At 39.8% G+C, this 25,691-nt stretch overlaps 1 protein-coding gene across 11 annotated transcripts in view; it reads left to right on the plus strand.

The window, feature by feature from the left end:
* The window catches only part of LOC113031125 (neurexin-2-like), a 128,164-nt gene that overhangs the window by 1,907 nt on the left and 100,566 nt on the right, over positions 1 to 25,691 (plus strand). For 7 of the 11 annotated variants that reach the window (XM_026183030.1, XM_026183034.1, XM_026183022.1 and 4 more), the window contains exons 2-3: positions 23,233 to 24,323; positions 25,313 to 25,333. In XM_026183030.1, coding sequence (XP_026038815.1) covers positions 23,624 to 24,323; positions 25,313 to 25,333 — 721 coding nt within the window. In that variant the 5' untranslated portion in view covers positions 23,233 to 23,623. Of the gene's footprint in view, positions 1 to 1,927; positions 1,998 to 23,232; positions 24,324 to 25,312; positions 25,334 to 25,691 lie in introns of those variants that run through there. The other 4 variants (XM_026183026.1, XM_026183033.1, XM_026183029.1 and 1 more) reach the window with 2 other exon arrangements.

Raw genomic sequence — 25,691 nt, forward strand, 5'->3', positions numbered from 1 at the left:
CACAGCTGGATATTAGCCCCAGTAATTAGATTAATTTATCAAAAAAAAAAGAGGGGAGGTGCCCAAGATTCTGAGCTACGCTGCTGCTGCACATTTCACAGGAGTGCTGCTGCCCTCCCTTCACCCTGGAAACCAATTTGCTTTGCAAATTCTACTCCACCTGTAATCCAATCCATTTTGTTACTTGGTTCTCTAAAATCTAGGTATTTACAACTCAGGTAGCTGCATGAAAAATGCTTTTCACTTAAAATAAGTAACCACCTGTGCTTGACTATCGTTGCATGCAATCTTTTAGCACCTCTGTTGTGGACAGCGCACAAGTGTTGCATCTCAGATTGCACATTTTCTCATCAACACTCTTAAATCCCTGCTGCTTTGGCTGACAGACTCATTTAAATGCTATTTTATTCTTTAGTAAGGCACTTGGTTTTCTTAAATGAGAGCTGTGTTGACAACAACCAAGGCTTGCAATGCTCCAAACCTGAACAATGGACTTATGCAATGCAGAGCATGACTTTTTGTGTATATAGTGTGTGTGTGTTGGGTATTTTTTTATGATAATATTTCCAGGCAGCATTGCAACAGCAGGGTGTGTCACAGTCTTGCCTTTTTGTTTTCTATTTTAATTTCCCTTTTTCATCTTTTGTATGTGCAGCTTGCAGCAAATTTCCTGTGTTTATTTTTATAAGTTATCAGCTCTGTTTTGACACAGAGTATGCCACTGGCAATATTTTGCTCATCATTTAGTATTTTTTATGCCTTCGGTGTCATCTTTTCCCAACTCTTGTTGCTATAATCTGGCTCACAAGACATCTGTCTCCATTGCTGCTTCCAGTGAGACTTAAGGGTTTGGACAGAGAGTTAGTTTTTTTTTGTTGTTTTTTTTTTAATTGACGTCACAGCTGCTGTTACCCACATAATACAACCAGTATTAATTCAATTGAAAATAATATCAGAAATTATTTTATAGCTGTTAATAGTATTAAGCTGCATCCACATTACTTCACATTAAGCTTAATGCTGGAATGTATTTGAGCCATTATCTGTTAAAGCTGCACTTATTTGAATTTTTTACATTAGCATGGTGCCTGCTAAGTATGAAAAGGAAATTTAGAATTAAGATGTCGTGCCTAAAGCACCAGCCAATATGCAAAGAGAGATGGATGACTGGGTGACGTGAAGGAGGAGACTGCTTGAAATAACAACAGGGCAGAGTTGACATGGTGTGTGTGCGTGTGTCACAGCTCAATAGCTTCAGCGTGCATACTGGGGAAGTGGAAGTTTACAGATATTGTGCGGCATTGCGAATCGTGTCGCTTCCTCTCTATCATACCCCATCAAGGTCACATCCACAGACTGAAAGTGGTGGCCCTGGCCTTTTCCACTTCTGGCTCTGGCAGAGGAACGGGGCCCGCGGACCACTGCTGCTTCTAATCAGGGCTGACGCGTGACTCAGTTGCATGCCAGCTGCGCAGCCAAACAGGGATTATGTCCCTGGATGGTGAAGACAAAAAAAGGTCACAGTTGAGATCTTTGTCTCGCTACACCTTTGGGGAGTTGGGGTTATTTCATTATTTGCACATTATATTTAATGAACTTTGCTCAAATGACTGAAACAAAATACTTAAACAACTGAAATCCTACGCACAATACAAGTCATACAGCCAGCAGTCCTATAGTCAGAGTTGGGAAACCAACAGCGCTGTTGGTTAAGTTGCAATCTGGGTCATTGTGCCACTTGTTTTAAAGGGTAGCTGTAAGGCTGTAAGACAGTATTAGTCCAGATATGGACACTGAAATTTTGAAAAGTAAAATAATAATCTTCATATGTGGCGGCAACTGATTTAGAAAGCTTGATTGGTCTTGTTATATATCTGTGAAATAATTGACAGTGAAATTGCCCGTTATTTTCACCGCAGGTGGTACAGTAGGTGGAATGGAGCGGAAGGTGGTCTGTAATTTTCTGTAAGCAGAATGCTACTCAGGAATCAGCAAAGGTTGGTACACCAGGGCCTGTCATACTGGGAGGCGCCGTGACAGAAATGTTTTCTGAAAAGCTCAGCTGTAATTCATTAAATATGTGCATGACAAAAAAATTGCACCAGATCATATTTTAGCACGACGGTGCAGCCATTATGAAGAAGGAATGACATTTGCTAGGTATTTCTTTCCGTTAGTTCTCATTAATGAAACGCTGTGAGACTGAAATTAGTTTTTTTTTTTTTTTTTTTTGGCTGTGCAACAAATAACGAAATGTAAAATGCTTATGTGCTGTTTTGGGGGGGTGGAATAACAGCTCGGGGAGAAGAATGAGGAAACCTCAAACTTGTGATGTTATCAGTTATGAAGTCTAGACAGTCTCTGGAACTAGCGGCACATTTTGACACTTTGTTTCAGGAGTATTGGTACATTTTCTGCTGCATAAAAGACGATGTTCCTGTACAACAGTACTCCCCCCTACCCCCCCCCCCCCCCCCCATTCCCTCCACCACCACTCTATGGTGCACACAACTTTTTTTTGTAATTAATGGGCTCCTAAGGTTGACACCACAGTCTCCAATCAGCCTCTGGCCTTGATTAAGAGGCTATTGTATTGCAGTAATAGCAGAGGAAAACAGAAGCGAAGTAAGTGTTCATAATCTCACAGTTTAACTTTGCATGGCACCGTAGTAATTCCAAATGAAAATAGCATAAAGAATAATGAGTTCTTGGAGTGCATATAAAAAAAAACCCTAAAGGTGATATTTATAATAAGCATTTACTGTTAAACTTAGGATACATGAGCCAGTAGGTGAAGAAAGCAGGATTGTTATTCTGCTCCATTCAGGTGTCTTCTGCATGTTCAGGAGTGTTGCAATACATTGCAAATTTATTTCAGCTCGTCCATCGTTGCTACCGTGTGACAACATGAGAAAAGGGAACTGCACTGTTACCCAAAATGTGCCCAGGCAGCATAATCAGTGCCCTTTGAGATATAAAACACAATATCACCCTGTCAGTACATTATGCAGTTACGGTGCTCAGAAAACAGCAATGCAACAAGATCCTGCTGAAATCTGGAGCAAAGAACAGAAACTACTCTCTGTGCTCCAGTTACTGTATCATTTCAAATCTGCATTTTCTATCTAACCCATTGTTTGGCAACTTAGCAGGCACACCGTAATATTATTAGAGGTGTCTCTGTTTTCCTAATTCTGAAATATTTACAGTTCAGTGTCCCCAAACTGTGGATCTTTATTTATTAAAAAGAGCCAGTAATTCCTAGAATATCATCACATTTCTGCATATTGATATATTCTAAACTTGTGTGATCTTTTACTTTGGCGAGCCTCATATCTGGTTTTGCATTCCTAAATGCTTTAGTAATGAATGTCAAAGAAAAAAATAAATCAAAGGTCCAACAACAGACTGGATCCAATGCATTATTCATGAGAGCACTGGGTTAGCTTCTTTTACAGTACATCAGTGCCATCTTTAAATAAGTGTGCGCAGAAGCCTGTTTCTTCCACTAAAACAGTGATGACATGTGGAAGGTCAGACATTCACCTTGGCTGACTGTCAGTCTGGTACAGTAATACACATTATCTTCATCAGTGAGTCAGCCCATAATGTTGGAACTGAAAAAAAGGGGGTGGGTGGGGGGTTTGGGTCAGTGGGGGATGCTACAGTAAGGCAAACTGAAATGTTTTGATTGAACTTGCATCAGATCTGTTGCCAGAGATGTCTGACGGGGCTACGGAGGTCTTATACTGTCTTAGTTTCAGATTGCTCAATGAATCTTTCTCTTTCATACCAGACATTACTCTCACCAGCAAAGGCATTAATCTTTTCAAGCTAATATCCACAGGACTCTGGCTTAGAAGGAATGTGAGCACTCACGATGAAAGGAAGCTTATGTATGGGGAAAAATAAGAGCAGGAAACCTGGCCAGCCATAGTAAATTGCATTGTAACACTTGGGGTTAAAAGAGCAAAGTCTTGCAAGCTTTCGTTTCTCCTTCCTTATCATCTCACATTAAGGTGGATGACAGATTTATGTGGAGGCAATTGATCAGCTGCCTGACTGTCCATCCATCACGCTGATCTCTGCTGTGCCTGAACCAGGCCTGTCACACTCAGATGACCAGCGGACTGCAGCGTCGGGGATGGTGTGGTAAACACTGGGACAGTCATTTATTTCAATTCAATCTGTGTCTTCGGGCGTCTCTCATGGGGAACAGATTCATGCTAATTTGTTATAGTATGCATCGGAAATCTCATCTAATGCTGCATTGCAAAATCAATCTTATCCTTGCCTGAAGCGGCTGCTTCTATAAAGGAGTTTGTCTCTTGCGTCCTACCTGTATGAGGAGGCTCCATGCTGTATCAGTGTCAACATTCATTGGGTTTTAGTGGAGCTTTCTGATCCTGGCCAAGAAGCTGTTACCCAAGATTAACCCAGGTTGTTCTGTTGCATTGCTGGTGAAGAGGAGAGAGGAGTGTGTGTGTGTGTGTCTGTGTCTTGTGTGTCTTGTGTGTGAAGGAAAGAATCAGTGAATAGGATCTTTTCTTGCTCCCACTCTCCATTTTGTCTGGTGGCATCATTCTCAGGATGAGATGTGACAGCACTGGATGATCTAATCATGGATGTCATAGCATAGCTGCTTATTAACTGAGATTTCAAGGGCAAACATTTTCATCATTAGTAGTATGCTGTATAAATGGGTGAGCTCCACAAGCAAGTACAGTGCTGAATGATGGCTCCTGGTAATGTCACTGAAGCACAGGAGGGCCTTTGCTGTCTCATTAAATTTTTTGTGCATATATTTTAGGAAGCGTCTTTATGAGGAGCTAAGTTACAGAACCTACATTGCTACACAGTGCTCTACTAGAGGACCGAATCTCAACGGCAAATTAATTCTTCCTTGAGAGTTGAGAGGGAAGGTCCGTCATTTATAATAAAGATCTCTGGGGTTGCTTTCATGAGGGTTGTGTTTAAGAGTATTTGCATATCCAGAGTCTTGAAGAGGCACTCTGAAAGATGGGGGAATTCATAAAGTTGCACAGTAAGGACTTCAATGATCTTTGATATCGGCACTGTATCTGTTAGCTCACTGACAGTGTATTTTATCTTCACTGCTTTTGGATCAGTGTATTTTTGTGCAGATTGAATTAAAGTTCAGCTTTTTAGAAACCTCTGGTATCTCCCAATGAGATGTTATCCTTTGTTAGCCCTGTATGAGCTACAGCACACTGGTGAAAACCGATGGAACGCTTTCAGTATTTTGATTGGATTTGATTTTTTTGCATGTGAAAATGTTAATCAACAAGGCAATCATTTAATTAACTTTATATACAAATTCATGGTGCTGCCCTTTATTATCAGTGCTTGTATAGTATTAGTATTAGTAGGCTACAACTTACCTTGTGATTGTGTGAACAGCTAGTACTATTCAGAAGAGTGAAATGTAGAGATGCATTAACTGCAATTGTCTTGGTTGATGTCAATTGTTTTTAAGTGGGACCTGCAGATTTTTGGCACTGCCGATTTCTTTCTGAGTACTATAGCTACCAGCAAAACCAAGCAAAATCATATTTTTTCATTATTCAATATTTTTTGTTAATAAAACAAATGATAAAACAGTTTCCCCCATACTGCTCTGACTGAAAATTAAGTGCTCTGCTACTGGTAAGAGGTACAAGTCATTAATTGCTGTACACCCATCTTTACCTGAAACATTTTCCCCCATAAAACAAAAGCAGTTGCAATAGATTTTTATAAGATAACAAAACAAGCATCAGTTACTCGTATTATTTTCCAATATGTTTATAACTTCCCCAGAACATCAACACTTATCTTTTCCTATCATCTTTCCTTATAACAGGGTTGATCCTTTGCTCATACCAAGCCTAGTGGCATGTGGTAACTCTAGCTAGCTAGCTCAGACCTAGCTAGCTTTTTTAGTATCTTTAAAATGTCCATTTCAGCTTGGTGAGTGTTATTTAAGTGTGCAATTAGGTAAAGGAGTTTTTCATGATGGTCCCCCATGTGCCTTAACTCACAGTTGGGCGCTTTCTAGCCAGTAACATGTTAGCATGTGGGCTATGAGTGTGCTGCAACTATTTGTCTGCATTCGTGTTGCACATGCATTAAAGGTGACATACACGAAGTTGACTGGCCAGCCAGTCATCTGATTCTGGTCCCTAGCTGGTGGATTGGTGTATCTCTAGTAAAATGGGGTAAAATAAATTATATAGTTCACAGATATCCAAACACATCCTCACTAATGCACACCCTCACATTATTTTAACATGGGGCTGAATTTGCTCTCAACAACCATTCAGACATGAGCCATTTTTCTAAAATGCCTGAACAGTGAAAGATTAAACTATCACAGGAATATCAAAAACATCCATCAGAATAAACTGAAAGATTTTCCCACTCATTTGTACTGTAGCTTACCTGTGTGAGATTGACAGCGTCTGACTAAATGGCGCTCTACGCCATTCTTTGCTCGTCCACACACATCAGTCATGTCATTGTATGCTCAAACTGAGTGGAGTGGGTGGCGAGCAGAAAATTGGAATCTTTTTTATAAAATAAAGCTTCAGACAAATGGTTCTCTTCTGAAACAATCTTGTATGTAATTTCTTTTTTTCCCCTGAAAACTGAAATATAAGTAGAAGAACTGAATGTTGACAGAAGATATGTCAGGACAAAAATCTGTCTAATGATGTTAGTGAGTCTTGCCTGAGCTGAGCTTCTCATAGCCACGACCCAACCTCCACCTAAGTGTGCGATGAAGGTGTTGCTCTGATCCCGCCTGGTTGGACAGAGACAGTGATGCAGGCTCATTTGCTGCATGTAAGCGAATAAGCTGGAAGATGCCTGCCGTCTTGTCATTTAAATCACATTTTTTTTGCTGTGGGAACCCAAGCAAATTGCATCTCAGAGGAAAGCATTTCAAATGGCATTACAGTTACAGCAGTGTAGCAAGCAGATGTGCATGGATTTTATCCCTACTACGCCTACAGTACATTTACATTTGCTTAATGAGGGTACTGTGAAGAGTACCATGTTTATGCTTGTAGCTAGTGTTACGTAGTTAGTTACCTAATTACCTGGCTTGCTGGTTTGTGAAAATGTCATCTGTTACAGGCCCTGTTCTACTGAGACAAGGGGAAACTAATGCTTGGCTGACACGCACCCAGTATGTATGGCCTACATAGTGTTGCAGCAGGTAGATAGATACCTTAAATTGGTTGTTCTGCCTGAGTGTTGTTCAAGCCAAAGGCCCATATCTGCTCATATTTATCACACTTAAATCTAAAGGTGCAGTAAAAACACAGTTTTTTCTCTTCAGGCCTGTGTCTCTAAGAGCTTTCCCAGCAAGACAAATTGGCAGATTGTGAAGAAAAATAAGGGCAAAGCAACAGCATGACTACGACCGTAAATGCTACGAAAGTGGCTTGATTGTTTCTGTGGAATATTTACAATTAAAATCAATATTTTCAAAAGGTTGCTTTCATGTCTGATAAAAGCAACCGGCGCAGCCACAAACATCTCGTTTTTAGCACTGAAAATACTGGAACGTTTATACATCTCTTTGAATTATGCAACATATAAATCAGGGGGATAACAGCTGACGCAGAGATATGAGTTAACGGTCAAGAAGAGGATCAAGTGGTTGATGAAGATGAGGATAATGACGGCCTTGTTGATGATGAGGAGTATATGCCTAATGGCAAGGGTGACGGTCGTGCGGATGCAGATGTTGATGAGGGCGGTGATTGTACCGCTCAAGCTTGCAGCTGAGCTAAAAAAGCATTCCACAAATACAAGAAAAGCAAAGCACACATAAAATCTCAATAGCAAACGCTTCTAGCTTGAAAAGGCACAAATGTGATACCTTAGGCTGGTAGAAAATTCAGAAAGACATATTTGACGATGTGTCTGTTTGAGGACTACAAGCATTTTTTTTTTCTTTAAAACGTTTTTCATTTAACAGAATGCATACCAAAGTCCAAATGCAGCTGCATTAAAAAAAGAATTCCGTGCTTTTGGAAATGCTTTGCCTATTTGCTTTCTTGCTGAGAGTGAGATGAGAAGATTGATAGCACTCTCATGTCTTTACAGTAAATATGAAACTCCTGCCAGCAGCCAGCTAACTTATCTTACCACATAGTGCGGAAACAGGTGGAAAATGGCTACCCTGGCTCTTTTCAGAGGTAACAAAATATTCCTTCCAGCACCTCTCTGTAAAGCTCCCCTAAAAGACATGTTGCACTTAGTCGGTATGAAACCAAACTGTAGAAAATTATTTTGCTGTCAGCTACTGTCTAGGCTCCATAAAACTACTGCTCCAGGCTTTGCACTAAGTGAAGTTAGCCTGTTGCTGCTGATTATCTACACTGAAAAAGAAATCCATTTAAATAATGGGAAATGTCCCGGTCATTTTATCCCCAGCTCATTTGTCAGAATTTTATCGTAAATTGTAAAATTCAGTGCATTTCAAGATTTAAAGAAAAACACCCATAAAAATGAAAGATTTTAAAATGGTAAATTGTTCTAAATCTACTATAGTGTGTAGTCTGCAGTGTACACTCAAAAAATAGATTTGAGAATTGTGTCACTTTTCTCATATTAGTTTTGATATAACAAGACAGCCAATGACCCTTTCTCTAAATGTTAACACGAGCAAGCACGCTGCTATAAAATACCATCTAAAATGAGGTTATTAGATAGGAGAAGCACCTGATAAGTCTAATACTGACGTTCAATATGAACCATGTTGTTTATCAGCTCATCTTTTATTTAGCAGGTGCAGAATCAGCAACTAAACGGCGTCCATCTCACCAGTGCAGCATCAGTTCTTGCATTTTTTTTTTAATTCATCACCGTCAATAGCCAACTGCAAAAACGTACACTGCAAACCTGACACTTTTTGTTAACACATAAAATAAAAATAAGCAGTCCCTCATTGCTGATGAAATACCTCGATTCTCTCCCTTAGCCCACCTGCCAAAGTAGATGATGTGTCCTCATCATAAAAAAAGTAGGCCTAGATGTCATGTATGAGTAATTAAAGTTTCATGTTACACAAGCCACTATAGATGAGTGCATGCCCATCATAAAAGATTGACTCATTCCAAGGAAGCTGCCTCCAAAAAAAAAAGTACTGAGGAAAAAGTAGAAGGGATGAAATGTAAGATTCATAAAGCTGGGAGAAGAAGAGAACGTGTTGTTTGCAACATGACATACATTTGAAGTCGGGACACTGTCATGCAGTGTGGAAAAATATGGATGCCACTAGGAGCGCTGAGAACCTGGAACAGCAACACAGATACCCACAAAATGCATGAAAGAACACCAGGATGTTCCATTTACCAATTTACCAAATAATCATCTCTGCATTACGTTTGGGTTACAAACAGGAGGAACTGTGTTAAGTGAGCAAACAGTGGCTTAAAACAAAAGCCGAGTGACAAAAAGGTAACGCGTGTGAAGAGAAAGAGACTCACCTAAGTGTCTCATGCACACTGCTGGGAGGAAAACGGTATCTCTGGGGATGATAATTGGATGACACCAAATTAGAAGCTGGGAGTGTTTACACACTGTTGCATTTAATAAATGGAAAATGAGAACCCCTTGAGCATTTGACCATCAAATGCATGTGTAGATCTGCTTATTAGCTTTTATTTTATTGATGGAAAAAGTAATGTCACTTTTATGTGTGTAGGAAATATGAAGCCACAGTCATCAGCAGCTATTATAGTTTGCATAAAGACTGGAAGTAGGGGGGGACACCGGAAGTATTGCTCTCTGATAAAAGAAAACCTTCCATTGAAAGGAAAAAATACAAATAATTGATACTATCCACTAACTGAGGGGGGTGGAAGTGGTTAACAAAAAGCTTTTAAATGTCCTTAAATCTAAACCACATGTCAGACAAACAACATAAAAGGCATTCAGTGCATAATGTCCAAAGCTGCCACAGTTTATTGCTATTCAAAGTCCAGGAAATTGCGCTTTAGTATTGTCACGCTCATGTCTTTCAACCATAAAAAAATCACTTTCAGTAACATTTAGTATTTGATCTATGCTTCAAACAAAGTGGAAAACGATCACGGAAATATATTAAAGAGAGTTTGATTTTTATTGTTAAAAGCTGCGGACTTCTCTAAAGTACACCTACCCAGTAGGTGTAGCAGAAAAAAACAAGAGAAGAAAATAAACACCCTTGTCAAATTACTCACTCGCTCACCTCACAAATAACCTGCACTGGTTGCAAATATTGCAAAGTAATTTAACTTGACCTTTGGAAGGTAATGGAGCCACTGTTAACCATAAATTCAAGGATGAGTCGAGTGAAACGCGGCCACATAACAAGGGCTGAAATTCGTGAGACATTCACTCTGCTTTTATCTAAAGAGCTTCAGTAAAAGTCGTGGCATTAAGTAAAATGAAGTGGCTTTAATGAAACATTCTAAATATACATTTAAGAAACTGAATATGGGTCAACATTCTTGGATGGGTAACGGTTAGAGCATTTACATTGCACATTCTTGGTCTCCAGAGGATGATTTGTACTCACTTTTTTAGCCCCCAGCCTGCGCTTTACATTTGCAGTTTTTTGTGATTTACCGTGACTTTCATTGCATTTTACTTCTAGCTCGTTTGTGTGTTCAGTACTTTTTTTTTTAATTTGCAGTTTTATCAGCCTCAACAATACTTTGGGTTTAATTTAAACTACTAGGTCTCCAGGCTAAGGTGATGAATGTAGGCAGCATTGCAGATTACCATGTTATGTTAGCTTTGTCATTGTGAGCAGGTGAGCCTGCTGTCAGTAGCATTCAGCTATTCCTTTTTTCCCTCCTTTGTGTTGTCTCAGCTTCATTTCAGTCCTTTTTAATAAATGTGTAATTGATGAAATTAGGTAGATTATGTAATGTGAGACTATATATTGTATATTTTTTCTGCTTTTGAGCACCGCATCAAATCTGTGAAGGCTCTGGTTATGAGTGATTTTAGTATGAACTTAGTCTTTTTTACTCTTTTGATTCCTAGCAGACCTCCATTTCTGTTTATGAGGTTGCAGCTAAACTTGGTCCCATTATGTCTTCACTTTCTCTCCATCTACCTTCCGACCCCTCTAGTTGAGAGGATCTTTTCTGATGTGGATTTTTGCATTGCTGTGTTTTTACATTCAACAATACTGAATCTGCTTTTCAGCTTAAAAATTCAAAAACACAGTCTACATTAGCATATGTAATGCCCTTGCACATGTGGTTTATTGCAGTGGTTGTCATGTATGCCTGCAGATTGTATGTTGTGCCCGGTAAAGTGATCAAAATTCAGGGACCACAGAAAGTGACAACATATAGAAACAGCTACAACTTCAACGGGTGGAGCGTTCCTGGATTTAGATCCTACTTTTAGTATCGTACAAGGAAAACAGCTCAACAAAATTTTCTGCAGAGTAACAGCATCCATTACATGTGTCATCAAAATGACTTTAAAAGGTCACATTTTTGGCTTTATTTCTGGAAATTGTTGGAGTGTATCATGACATAGCCTCAATTATAGCATTTCCTGGCTTGGAATGAGAAAAGTCGATGTGGCAAATTTGTTAAGCTTATAAGGGAGGGTAAAGCAGGATCTTTCAAAATTGAAGATAGATCTTCTTCATTGTGAAAGACACTGAAAGAAACCAAAGAAAAACAGAAATGAGGGGTTGAATATCTCATAATGCAAGTCTTAATTAAGAAAACCTTCTCTTTGAGGCTGGTGGGGATTCACTGAGGAGTCGTTGGCATGCAAACACAGGAAGAATTCATTCCAACCCAAAACCCAGCAACAACTCACTGAGGCCACTTTTATATAGGCGCCTAGTAAACACAGTAAAAATAAAAGGAAAAAAAAAGCTTCATCTGGGCCAGACTGAGGTAGCAGCTTGTTTGAGTGATCCCACACAGCTGAGCAACCTTCTGTGGCTTCGTCCTGGGTGCTGTAGGGTGGAGGGCGGGTGCTGTCCTTGTAACTGCTGTAGGTCCCCAGGCAATATGAGTGCCTGAGTGACAACCCCCTGCTGCCTACCCCTCGCTTATATTTGCATTCATATACTATTAATAAACTTGAATTTCAGTGCAGCAGAATTTTCCCCTTTTTTTGCAAATGACCAGAACCTCCTTGAGCTTATACATCAAGAAAGATTTATAATTATTCATGAGTGTTGATGGTTTATCCTCATAAATTTACATGAATGTGTACACTTTTGTGAATGTTATTTGAAGATACTCTGCTTAATATCACATGGGACAGACTTGAATGAAATAAATGTTATCGATTGGGTGTTTTTTTTCTCTTCTGTCTATCGAGTAATGAATTAATCATCTTACTGATGCATATCTGTGAAGTAAAATCTGTCTTTGACTTAGCTGGTCTCCTATGTGCGTTCTCGCTCGTTTCACTGTGGAAAAACTAGTCTTCAAACTACTGTTAGTCATGTGACTTGATATAAGGGCTGCATATGGTGGTGTAGGAGAAGCAAGAAGGTGAAGAAGAGTGCAGTATGAAGGGAAGTCATGTTGAGCACATCCTTTGAGGCACACAAAGTGTGACCTGCTAATGAGATAGTTGATGATTCAGATCACATTTATGGCATCAAACAGCCTCACCCTGATGTTATCTTTGTGCTTGTGCTTTTAAAAGCAGTCGTGTCTGTTTATTTGCGTGTCTACCGTCTGTCTCTGTGCTGAATTTTATCTACTGCGAGAGAACCACTGGCTTAGGAGAGATTTGACTGTGTAGTAGTATCTTTTTTTATTCCTTAAAATGTATATTCATAAGATAAAGATCATATTTTTGCCTTGAAAGATGGATGGAAATAGTTTTTTTTTAGATATATTTAAAAACCCCGCAAGCTCAGATTTTTTTCAAGTCTGTTAGAAAATTGTCCATTTTTATTTTGGAAGCAAAAGTGCTGACACGCTGTGGACTTTTTGTTGAGCTTTAAAAAAACATGGCTGCTCACTCTCTTTGTCTGCTGCTGTATGCAGCAGTACTATCTCAGTGTGCGGAACAAGACGGTCCCTTGATGTCTGAGTTACTCAACTACAGACTATTCCTGATAAATACCAGCACTCCTTTTTTTTTTTGTCTCCCCATAGAGGAACAAACGTCTGAAAAGAGGCATCCATCTGTGTCTCACGGTTATTTGAAGGAATCAATTCGCTGTTACACTCTGTAATTACTAAAACATGCAACTAGACAGATACATTAATGATTCATTATGAGACAACAAACAAAGCAAAACAATTTTTTTTGTCTACAGCTCTTCCATTTATGAAAACCTATGCTAAAATGGCAACAAGCAAAAAAAGGAAAAAAAACCAAAACGCAATTAATGACAATGTATTTTAAAAGGAGAGCTTCAATCTTCAATCCAAACTAGATCAAAGAAAAATTCCTAGTGTATGTAGGTCAAACTCGTCTTTGTTTCACACCAGGCCAGATTAGATTTTACTTCAAAATTGGTTAATTAAAAGTGTGTATCATTACTGGTGTCATTGTTTCCGTCTGTAATTTAGAGTAATTCTGCGCTCACTGCTCAGGTTTTCGTGTAGTTTCTTCACTCAGAAGAAATGCTGCTGTGCATGACAGCCAAACTTAAGACCATGAACTTAATAGGCACAGAACAGACAGAATTATGTGGAAGGGTTTTTAGCAGCATTAAATAATCTTATATCGTTTAGCATTTGCCTCCACAGTCTGGTGCATGCCACAAATTTCAATATGCTTTCTTAGATTAGAGCATTCTTTGAAAAAGCTGGGATAAATCTTCCTTTGCACTTACTGTAAATATCAGCAGGTTTGACTGTGCTGTAACAAAGAAGGTACAGCACTGTGCAAAAGTCTTGTTTCATTACTCATTTATTCATAATTTAATAGCAATGAGAAATACTTTTTTTTTTTGCAATGTTTTAAAGTGGTCTTGAGCAGTAGTTCTAAATATCAGTGCTTTTCTTTGGGTGTTTGCTGCTTTTTTAACTTTATTCATTTTCATCCCAGTTCTTGTACCTGACCACTTTTATTTTCACAATTTTTTATCATTCAAGCAAAAAACAGACAGCTTACTCAATGTGATGAATCAGTGTTGTGTCCACACATAACAGACACCCGAAGAACCAACTTTAAATTGTATCTTTACAATTTGTTTCTAGCAGCCTGTCACAAACACACATCATTTGTTCCTTTTTCTTTAGTTGTATAGAAACGTAGTTGTATGGAACGATAACACAGTTTGACAAGCATGAAACAGTATTTTTGCACCAACAAGGTGATTCCCAAAGAGCTGTTAGCCAAAACCTGGCATATCTCATCATTGAGTGCAGTGTGTTTTTAACAAATGCAAGAAAAATGGAAAAATGGACAGTTGGAGGATAAAAGATGAAGTGAAAGGCCTCAAAAACCGTCTGCAATGGTGCAATATCTAAAAGTCATGTCCTTAAGAAATAGGGAAAATATCCAGCAAAGACCTTAAAGATGCATCTGGCCCTTCAGTTGATCCATCTGCTGTTCCCTAAAGCCTCATCAGAAATGGTCTCAGTGGAAGGGTGGCTGTCAAGAAGCCATTCTTAAGGAAGGGAAACAGGGAGAAAAGACTGGAGTATGCCAAACCTGAACAGGTTTTATTTGGTGATGAATCCAAATTTGAATGTTTTAGTTCAAATTGTCATCAGGAGAGAATGTTCAACAATGTGTATTTATAGCCTGTAACAGTGCGGGGGCTCTGTCATAGATGATGGCTACATTTTCAGCCACTGGTGCTGGAATTTTTGTCAAAATTGATGGAATTATGAGCATATAAAAGTATTATCAGATTATGATCCATAATGCATTACCATCTGGAAAGCTGACTGGCAACAGCTTTATTTTTTAGCATAACATTGGCAGTGTGCAGTGAAATCATACCTGGGTATAAAAAAACAACCCATAGTGGAACACTATCAGGCATGGCATGGCCTCGCCAGAGCCCAGAACTCAGCGTTATTGAAGCAGATCATCTCGACAGAGAACAGAACAAAAAGGCAGGCTACATCCAAACAAGAGCTTTGAATATCTTTCAAGAAGCCCGGAGAATTATTCCTGAAGACTAATAAATGAGGGAACTTGCCTTATAAAGGCGGTCAACCTTACTAGCATTGTAGAAACTTTGTTTTTGCCTTTTCTGTTATATTTCTATTTATTTCGTTTAAAGAGATAGCTGTCCTTTTCCAGGCACAATATAAAGAAATGAGGGGTGGCTCAAGACTTTTGCACAGTACTTCAGAGTAACTCCAAATAACCCCCATCACCCTAATAGAGACTATTTCTAGAATGGAATCTTACATCAACATAAATACTTAATGAGATATTTGCAATTCACTTTGGTAATTAATATCCGAATTTATGCCTAATTTTGCTTCCAGCATCACTCAGAGGATTACAGAGGTGTAGTAGGAAGTCAATATTTGCCAGAGTGCTTTCACTAGGTGCACAGACCCATGCCACAAGTAGATTGGGCATGCATATTGAGTGCAGTTTTCCTTACATTTGCTTCTATAGGCCTATTGGAATTGTTTTCATAGTCTAGCAGGCTCCATTTGGAGAATGGCTGAATATTCAACCTCCACTGGTCGTCTAATAGAAAAAAATGATGGATGAAAAGAGAGAGCTAAACAGCTGGAGAAAAATAACCATGTGGTACATTAGGTGCAAATGCAGGACTCATTGTCATTGTAACCCAAGAACCTGCTCGGATAAATTCTAGATAAGAGGAATAATTTCAGAAACATTTGCAGTTCACTGAAGCGTGAAAAAGAAACCAATCACTGCAACAGAGGCATACTTGAAGACAAGAAGACCTTGAGCTCCGTCTAAATGCCTCAGTGACAAGCAAACACAGACTCCATGTATGATTAAATGAAACATACCATGCAACAGAATATCAGGCTCACTTTTTTGCAATCTCTTGCAGGTTATTCTTAAGCATTTTCCTTTTGGTAACTTCGCAGTCGAACTCCTGTTTTGCTCTTTCACCTGCTTATTCGGTTTATCCAGATTCAAAAAAATTGCTTTAAGCTCACCGCTGTGTTCGCTGACATAATACTGAGTATCACTATGATCCCTCCTGTTTGGTGTCAGCTGTGGAGTCAAGAAAAACAGTTCAGTCCTATCCCTAGCAAGCCTGAGTGTGTGTGTGTGTGTGTGTGTGTGTGTGTGTGTGTGTGTGTGTGTGTGTGTGTGTGTGTGTGTGTGTGTGTGTGTGTGTGTGTGTGAAATCTGTTCACGTTCAGGCAGTAATTGCTGAACCTGTAGCCTCTCTGACCACTTCTCTGTCCTTCCCCAGGGTATCAGGTTGACTTTTACTACCAGCAAGTCATTCATGCTGAATTTCTTTAGCAGTGCAGTGCTGGTTGTGACCCTGATGTGATCCCAAATGTTCCATTTAAGAGAATACAGTATCTAATCTGTTAGGAAGAGGAAGTTGGATTGGAGGTTTTATGTGGCAACCCCATTACTCTCATTTTTTAATGATCAGTGCCAGTGGCTTGTGATTATAGACTAGGATACCAGCAGCAGTGACATTCCACATAAGTCATTTGGTAACTCATCTTTATTCTCACCATAGGGATCATAAGGCTAGACCACAAAACAAAAGTGTTGAATATCATCCTTATAATGTATACAAATGTCTATTGTAACAATTACTGAGCCAATTACATGAGATTGATACTGGATCCCTCCTTTCTTTCCATTTTTTTTCTTTGCTTCTTTTTTCTTCTTTCTCCCAACTAAACAAATTTTCTGTCTGCTGAATGGAAATGTAATACTCTTATTTTCACAGGCCACTTTGGTATTATTTTTTCTGTACTCTGCATCAACTCTTGAGTCATCGCCACATCTCTCACATTTCTACCTGTTACCTGTTATGTTTATATTTATTCGGATGCTTCGTGGTCGCCTCGCTTCCTCCTTTTTCTGCTTTAGCAGCTCTGTGGGCCAACATTGCGTTTTCAGTGTGCAACACGTCCCTGCACTGTCTTTTCTCCTTTATTTATTTTCTTTTATTCGGCAGCACTCAGGCTATTTTATTATTTATTATCATTTTATTTCTCACGACTTAAAAAAAAACCTTCACTCAGCACGATGGAATATAACATTTATTAATATTATTATCGGCTATAGATAATAGTGTTGTTTTTCCTTGTTGCCGCAATTGAATTGTCAAACGCCACGCCACATTTATACCCACACCTACTGTCTCTTCCTGTCATGCCTTTTTTATATTTTGAATTGGTGCTTTTTTTAAATTTTATTGCCACTCACCCACTCACAATTTGTCTGTCCTAAGCACGCACGCACACACATTCTTTTCATATCTTAGTGAAGACATCTAATTGACATCATGCTTACCCTAATCCTAACCGTCAAGAATGAATGCCTAACCCTAACCCTCAGCCTAAATCTAACTATAACCTAATTGTAACCCTGACGCTAAAACCACATTTTGAGCCTCAAAAATGCCTTCAAACTCGAGGGGATGGGCATTTTGTCCCCATAAGTCACTGGTGGTCCCTACAAGTATAGTGGCATGCCAATTTTCTGTCCTCACAAAGATGTCTACGTACACACACGCACACATACATGCATTCAAACCTCCTGACATAAGCTGGTGTGCTGTATTTGTCATGTTTGTTGCATATTTGTGTCCTTGATGCATTTCTGCAGTATATGTCTGAACTATGTGTTGCAAGAAAAGAAGAAAAACCAGCAGATGTTAAAAAATAACTATTAATTTGTGGGCTGTGTTGTAATAATTTACATTTTATCCATAAGATTTTTGAACAATGTTTACTTTTAAGTACGTTCATTAGCACCAGCTGTGTAGGCTGGAGTAAAACATGGTGCATTTGTAATGTGTCTCGTCCACCCACTTCCCACAATGATTGACCAGCTGTGCGCCTCTTACTGGAGAAAGAGGTCGGGGTATGAACTTCTATCTCAAGCTGTGTTTTACTCGGGAGAGATTGTCTGAAAATGTGCAGCTTTATTCCCCATCTCCACTGTCTACAGCAGTTGGCTTTTCTCCCCAAATTTGTGTGTGGTGATTTGGAAAAGCTATCAACACACTGAATATTCATTAAGGTTGAACTTTAGTTCATTTTTTTATTTAATTCACAAACAAAAACTTTATGACCAAGGCTTTAGTCATAGAGATTGTCATATAACCTTCAGTCTACCTGGAATGTCTGATGCAAAGTAAATAGTTCTGTGATTGTATATCTGTGGTAGTTTATAAAGTGAGCATTATTTTAGGTCACTTTTACACCTATTGTTGGTTTTCTCTGGTCGGAATTAGTTGACGAGTTTGTAAATTTGTAGCTTTTTCCTGTGGTTTGGTTTGTGAACTCCAAAGGGCGGGAGCAACAAAAGTAAATAGATGAAGAAGGTGCTGCATTCTGGATTATTGGAAAACAGAATTTACGTTAATTTCACGGCTAGTTGCTGGGCCTTTCCACATCTATAGTACTTTCCCACAATTAGAATAGAAGCGTACGTGGCTACGGGATGTTTTTAGCTCAGACTTGTAACGTGTGTCTGGTAGTTCGTTCAGATGTGAATCAAATCACATTCAAACCATAAATGGACTGCTCTGGAGTTTGTTTGGAACCGTACCAAAACCACCTCCTCCAAAGGCTCTTGGTGTGGTTGTTTTGGTCCGAGTGCAAAGACTGTGTTCAAACAAACCACAAACAAACCACACCAAGGGGGGAAATTAACCAGATTTCCATTTAAATGGACTATACAACTGTAGGTGTGAAACTTGAGAAAACAAACCAGAATTCTTGAAGATGATATATGTAAGGATAAAAAAAATTGTGTACTAGTAGTTTCATGTACACTCACCGACTAGTTTAGGTACACCTTGCTCGTTCTAGGTGTGACACTATTTTCCCTTCCGAACTGCTTTAATTCCTCATACCACAGATTCAACAAGGTGCCGGAAACATTCCTCAGAGATTTTGGTCCACATTGACATAATAGCATCACACTGTGGTTGCAGATTTATCAGCTGCACATCCATGTTTTGAGCTTTGTGACATGGTGTATTATCCTGCTGGAAGTAGACATGAAAAGATGGCTACACTGTTGTCATAAAGGGACGGACAGCAACAGTACTCGGGTTGACTGTGGTATTCAGACTCAGGTGGTACAAAGGGGCCCACAATGTGCCCATCTGCTTCATGGTTCAATGTGTTCTTCTGCATAGATTGGTTGTAACGAGTGGATCTGAGTTACTGTTGCCTTTCTATACCCTCCAAGCAGTTTGCTGTGTGACCTCTGGCATCCAAAACGCATTTTCTCATGCTTCAAAAATGCTCTTTTCTGGACCTTTCTCTGTAAACCCTAGAGATGGTTGTGTGGGAAAATCCCAGTAGATCAGCACTTTCTGAAATACTCAGACTAGCCCATCTGGCACCAACAGCCATGCCCTGTTCAAAGTCACTAGAATGACATTTTTCCCCATTCCGATGCTCGGTTTGAACATCAGCAGGTCATCTGCCTGAAGGCATTGGGTTTACGTCATGTGACTGGCTGATTAGGGATTTGTGTAAACAAGCAGCTGAACAGGTATACTTAATAAGGTGGCCAGTGAGTGTATTTAACTGATACGATTATGTATGATGATCAAAAGCAAACAGTACAGCAGTGTCTCTTTGCCGTTGTATTGATAATAAAATGTCAGTGATGTTTGGTGGCGTTTCACTTCACCATAGCAATATACTGCATCATGTTAGATGTATGCATGTAAGAATTATGCTGTATGCGTCCTACTTTTATGGTATCACTACTTATTCAATGTTTTTTTATAGACAGAAAAGTATGACAGCAAAATAATTTTAGTTGTCAGAAAAAAGAACAACAAGAGCTCAAAAATTTAGGGCAGATGAAAAGAAAGGCTATTGTTTTCTGCCACGTGAACCAGTGACAGTGCAGACAGACCTTGGTAGATTCCATGTACCAGTCTTCTTCCAGTGGTGGAAGAGAGAAGTGTATAATGTATCTGGTTTTGCCATCAAATTGGCTCGGGGCACCACTAAACGAGATTAATTGAGCACCCCGAGTGGCTCCCAGACCAGATTCTGACCCTGATGGGTAATTGGCCTGTTGCTTTTAATGAAGAAAGTGCATGTTACCCAGTGAGGAAAGCCATTAAAATTTACAAGCTTAACTGTAAGCACCTTGCTTAGACATTGAGACGTCGTTATTTTGTGATCAATAGTGAGGCCTATTTGAACAGGGAGTAGCTGACCTAGGTCCAAACACACACACACACACACACACACACACACACACACACACACACACACACACACACACACACACACACACACACATGCATTGAGGACTCTAATTTGTGTTCTGAAGCATGTAATTCATTGAACTGTTATTGTGTTTTGTTTTTTAAAGTCAGCAATAAATCGGTGATATCATTCAGTAAGATCAAAATCTTCACAGAAAGAAAATTAGAGGAAGTAGAACAGGTCGTTTACTAATCAGAAGGTTTCTGGTTCAATTCCTGGATCTTCTACTCTACATGTTAAAGTATTCGTGGGCACAATGAGTCGCCCCTAAACCATCAACTTGTGTATAATGGTTAAAGTGTTCTGACTGCTCAGATAGTATGTTAAAGCGCTATGTAAGTCCATTTATCACAGCGTTTGGGCTGAATTGAGTTTTTTAAAGCACTGTGATGCTTCTTTTTTTATTTTCATGTTAGTAGGAGTTTGAAATTAACAGTATCCATGACAAGACTTACTTATACCCAAGATTTGTGCTGAATCAGCTTAAATATTTTTTCCAACAAGTGCAACAAAATTACATTTCTTGACTAGTCCCTCCAGGAAATAAGGATTTGCATGTTTCATCCACCCTGTCTCTGTTGGCTTAATGCTGCTTCAGAAATGTTGAGTGTTGGTAAGATTGTTGAGAGCAAAGGGTGTGGGTTAACGGGACACACAGCTCAGATACGCGTACAGAAGGATGCATTTGGCATAACCAGTGCACTTAAAAGTGTGATTATTTGAGAAATGATGTTTCATATAGATGTCATTAACTGTTTGAAGTTAGGTTTATATTCAAATGTCAGCTCATCCTCTTTTAACTTTGAGAACTCATGCTTAAATTCAGCCAGTCAAACTGTGCACTTGTCATACGCTATAATATGAAATTTCTCCTGCTCAAGATTTATTTATACTACCTGCCCACACATTGTAGTGATATCTTAGAGTGAAAATGGCTCGTAATGAGTATACAGGACTTGCAGCACAACACTTATGTGCACGATGTCTTTTAGTAGCACATACCTTCTTGTTACTTTGTGTCTCAAAATACTAATATGTTTTTTTTAAAACATCAAAGCAAGCTAGTGTTGACCGCATATATACAGCCTGTGAAGCATCTGACACGCCATACCTGACCCTGGCAAATTGCAATTCATCTTGTGAGGAGGGTGTCAGTTTTTATGACCTTCCTATTCCCATGATAAACCCGTCTATCAGAAGGATATTCTTCCAGCCTGAAGCCTTCTCATGCTTTAGGGAAAAACTTTGATTTATTTGCTGTAATGCACTCTTTCTTGCAACATCTACCTTTAGCAGATATAGCTAACTGTAGCAGTCCCTCATCTGCAGGATACCCAGTAAAGGCTGTAATTCCCAGCAGACTCAAACACACATTATATTTCTCTCTGTGACAGAGATGAAATTGGGCCAAACTTGCGTGAAATGCTTCTACTCCTGGTGGAGAAACATCCTTAAATGAGAAAAAACTCAGTTTGACACAACAAAGATTATTTCCTCTTTCAGACAAATTAGCTATTTTGTGTTTTATTGTAAAGCCCGGGAGCTGTAACTGTGGAAATTATTGACAGCAGGCTGTTTTTATTGGAGACTGACTCATTAGATCTGACTGGATCAGTACAGTACCTCCATTTCTTTGTGTTTTTTTCCCTCTTCTTGAGATGGGGTGACTTTGGGACATTTTTTGAATTTTAAGCGCAGACATCTCAACATTCACTCAACACCCTCCTTTTCAAAATCAAACATATAGTGAGTTTCATCAGACGCGCGCTATGTGACGTGCAGTATAAGCATCCTTCAGATCTACTGTCGCTCAACGCTTTTACTCAAACTGGTTGTAATTGATTGTAGCTGCTGATTGTGGTTTTGATCACTTAATTGAATCACATAGTGCTATTGCGCTTTTATGTGTTTTTAATAGATTTTGTGTAGCCGTGGAGTTCTTTGGCACAAAGAAACAAGCTGCAACAGGCTGAAGCTGTACTTGTCTGTATTCATTATTATTGGCTTTGTTCTCTGCAGGGTAATGAAAATATAAATAAACACTACCCTCATTGTTTAAATAAATTTTTTGCCACTTGGAATATGTCTAATTTCCTAAGAAATTATTTTATCCTGCTTGACACCAAACTGAACGGTCTTAGTGAGTCATTGCAGGCTCCGAGTACAGCTGACGACTGGTACATAACTTTGTTTGTGTCCCTAGCCCTGAGAGGCACACCCTCTTTTGTTATCACAAAGTATTGAATTTTGCTGTTTGCTTGTTTGTTTCGAACATAGACCCTGTCCTTTTCAGCACTCTCCAGCCTCTAGCCTGCATGTATTTTTTAGCTGTAACGTCTTAGCTTGAGTCTAGGGACTGCAGAAGGCTTTAGGGGCTCAACATCACTGAAGTTACCGAGGCCATGGATTGTGCTGGAACATCTGTGCGGGGGGGGGGGGGGGGGGGGGGGGGCTTATAAGTTGTTTTTTTCCCACCAGCTTATTGGAAATCAACACAGGTCTCAGAAAACTAGTGAGACCCTCAGTTTCCCTTTCTGCCCAAAAGCTAAGGAATAAGGTGGGGTGCCAGGATTAGGGCTATATGCTAAAGCCATGTGTTGAGGGCCTTTTGCTGGAATCTCTAGGCTGTAGATGGTGAAAGTGACCTGTGATCATGTGAACCAGAGCTAAAGGCAGGCATTTCAGTTCTTCGTAACACTGACAATTCTCTCTTGCTTTCATCTCCATGTTCCCCTTCTTGATGCTTCATTATCTTTGGTAATTGATTTGCCACGTGATTCATAATGACTGTGCTGTGCAGTATTTCCAATTATTCATTGCACGCTCTTCTTTCATGTCTTAGGATGTTGGGATGCTGAGGAGAATGGAGGCTGTACCTAGGCCGCGTGCCTAGCTAACCCATGAAGAACTGACAGGAACATTGCTGGATGGAGGCCAAGACACTGGATGGCGAAGACGAGGAATCACGCAGTGCTGTTTGTTCTCTTTCTCAGCCAATCCAAAGTAGATGCAAAGTGTTCTGTAATGTGCCTCGGCTGTTCACTCTGTCACGAGTCACCCAAGGAGAGATGGCAAAAAGAATCAGGATAGACAGTCAAGGCTAAAGAAACTCTTATTTCTGCAAACTGTAGGGTTATAAAACAATTCTAGATATATAGATAGCTTTTCCTCACAGCTGTCTGTTGGATTCATTGGAACTAGAGGCCTACACTAGATAATAGATAGTCAGCATCATGTGCAGCAGTAAAGGAGCAGCTTCCTGGTTGTTGTTAGCTGGATTGGTGCTAACAGGAATAGCTTTGGAATATGAGGGGGTTCCTGGTCAGTGGACACGTTATGGCCAGTGGGATGCTAAGACAACAGGTGAGCTGAGCTTTATTCTCAAAACCAACATCAGCAAAGCCCTGGTGCTCTATCTCGATGACGGGGGAAACTGTGACTTCCTGGAGCTTCTCATTGCGGACGGGAGGCTTCAGTTGCGGTTTACCATTCATTGCGCAGAACCCGCCTCCCTGCACACGGAGACCCACATCAACGACCAGCGCTGGCACAGAGTCCTTCTCACTCGTAATTACAGAGAGACCAAGCTGGTGGTGGACAACGAGGAGAAAGCGACTGAGGTGAAGTCCAAGAGAAAAGAGATGGCAGTGGATAGCGACCTCTACGTAGGGGGAATCTCACCTGACGTGCGCCTCTCAGCCCTGACTTCCAGCACTGTCAAATATGAGGCACCCTTCCAGGGCTTTATTGCCAATTTGAAACTAGGAGAAGCGCTACCAATACTGATGGATGGTCAAGCTGTCCATAATGATCTGGAGTATATATGTGACACACATTCTCCATGCAGCAACAAAGGCCTGTGCTCCATCGACCAGGGAGAGGTTTTCTGCGACTGTATCAGTACTGGCTACAGGGGAAGGTACTGCCAAGAAGGTGAGAAAAATACCATGTGTTTCCATGACTTAAAGGCAGTAAGATTTTATTTAAATTGTGCTTCTTTTGGATTAAAAAAGGGATTGTCTGACTAAGGCAGACACAGTTATAAGGGTAAATGATAAAAGTCAAAATACAGTGTGACAACACTACAAGCATGAAAGTTACAAAGTCAGCAATTAGAACTATGAGCTGTTCAGCGATGTCTAAAGTATAAATAGTTCACATATTTTCACATACCTTCCAGATATACAGTGCATACCTTCACTGAGCTCCTGAGGATAATCAATAAAGCCCACTTAACCGCAATCCAGGCCAGAGTACACTACAGCACCGCTTAGAAGCCGCTCGCCTGCGTGAGCTCAGCTCTCTCAGCAGTTATCTTCACAAGTCAAAGGATAACAGCTTTCTAATGTGATAGCTGTTTGCATGTTTTCAACACTGGCACGTTGAATGGGCCACCAAATGGAGCCCCTTTTCTTATTTTGGAAAATCTGCTTAAAATAAAAGGAGAAAAGAAGTGTTTTAAAGGAGCTTAGACACTTCTCGTTACCTAAGGTATAAAGATCAGAAAATGGTAGTGATTAAAATCTTTTCCACTTTGCAAAAACACATTAGGGTCCCTCTTATAAATGCTACTCGTGACTGTTTGCTTAGCTCAGAAGCTTCGCAGCCTTCTTCCAAGAGTCCATGCGATGTCCTTAGTGGCTAAAACGAATCCTGGCATCTATATCTGAGATCACGCATATGGGACATTATCCATCACAGATGTGATACAATACTATCATTATACCGAGTGAACAAATTACCGACTTTCAAGGCTCTGGGTAAATCATGTGTCACCAGCATGCATGCTGTGACATAAAGAAGAAGCTCGAGGAAGGCATGGCATACCCATCAATGTTTGATGAGATGCAGATAGTAATCTGGCTGTGGATTAATTCTTCATATCGAGATTAAACATGTCTGTCTTTCATTCACTCCTGCAGCTGTCCAGAGAGAAGTAGAAGGTAAGACAATGCATTGTTATATAATGAGCATAATGATGAGCATAATTTGTTTGCTGTGATGCTCTTATTTGCAGAGGCTATTACCGCAGCATCAGTGGGTGAGAGTGTGTTTCGGTTATTATCAGGTTGTTATTGTCAGTTTGGACTGCAGTTCTGACATCCTACAAATTAAGCTGAACGGAGATATACTATCACTGGTCACAAGGTCACTGATGAAAAAGGGCCTAATGTGCGGAATGCTCATTGTATATATAATCACTGTGCTCAAGGTGACTAGAAAGGTCCGCCGAGTACGTGGGTGTCACACAATAGGGGTTGCATTTATATACTGCATCACAGAGAAAGCAACTGTACAGAA

This window comes from Astatotilapia calliptera, chromosome 10, assembly GCF_900246225.1.
Source record: "Astatotilapia calliptera chromosome 10, fAstCal1.2, whole genome shotgun sequence".
NCBI lineage: Eukaryota > Metazoa > Chordata > Actinopteri > Cichliformes > Cichlidae > Astatotilapia > Astatotilapia calliptera.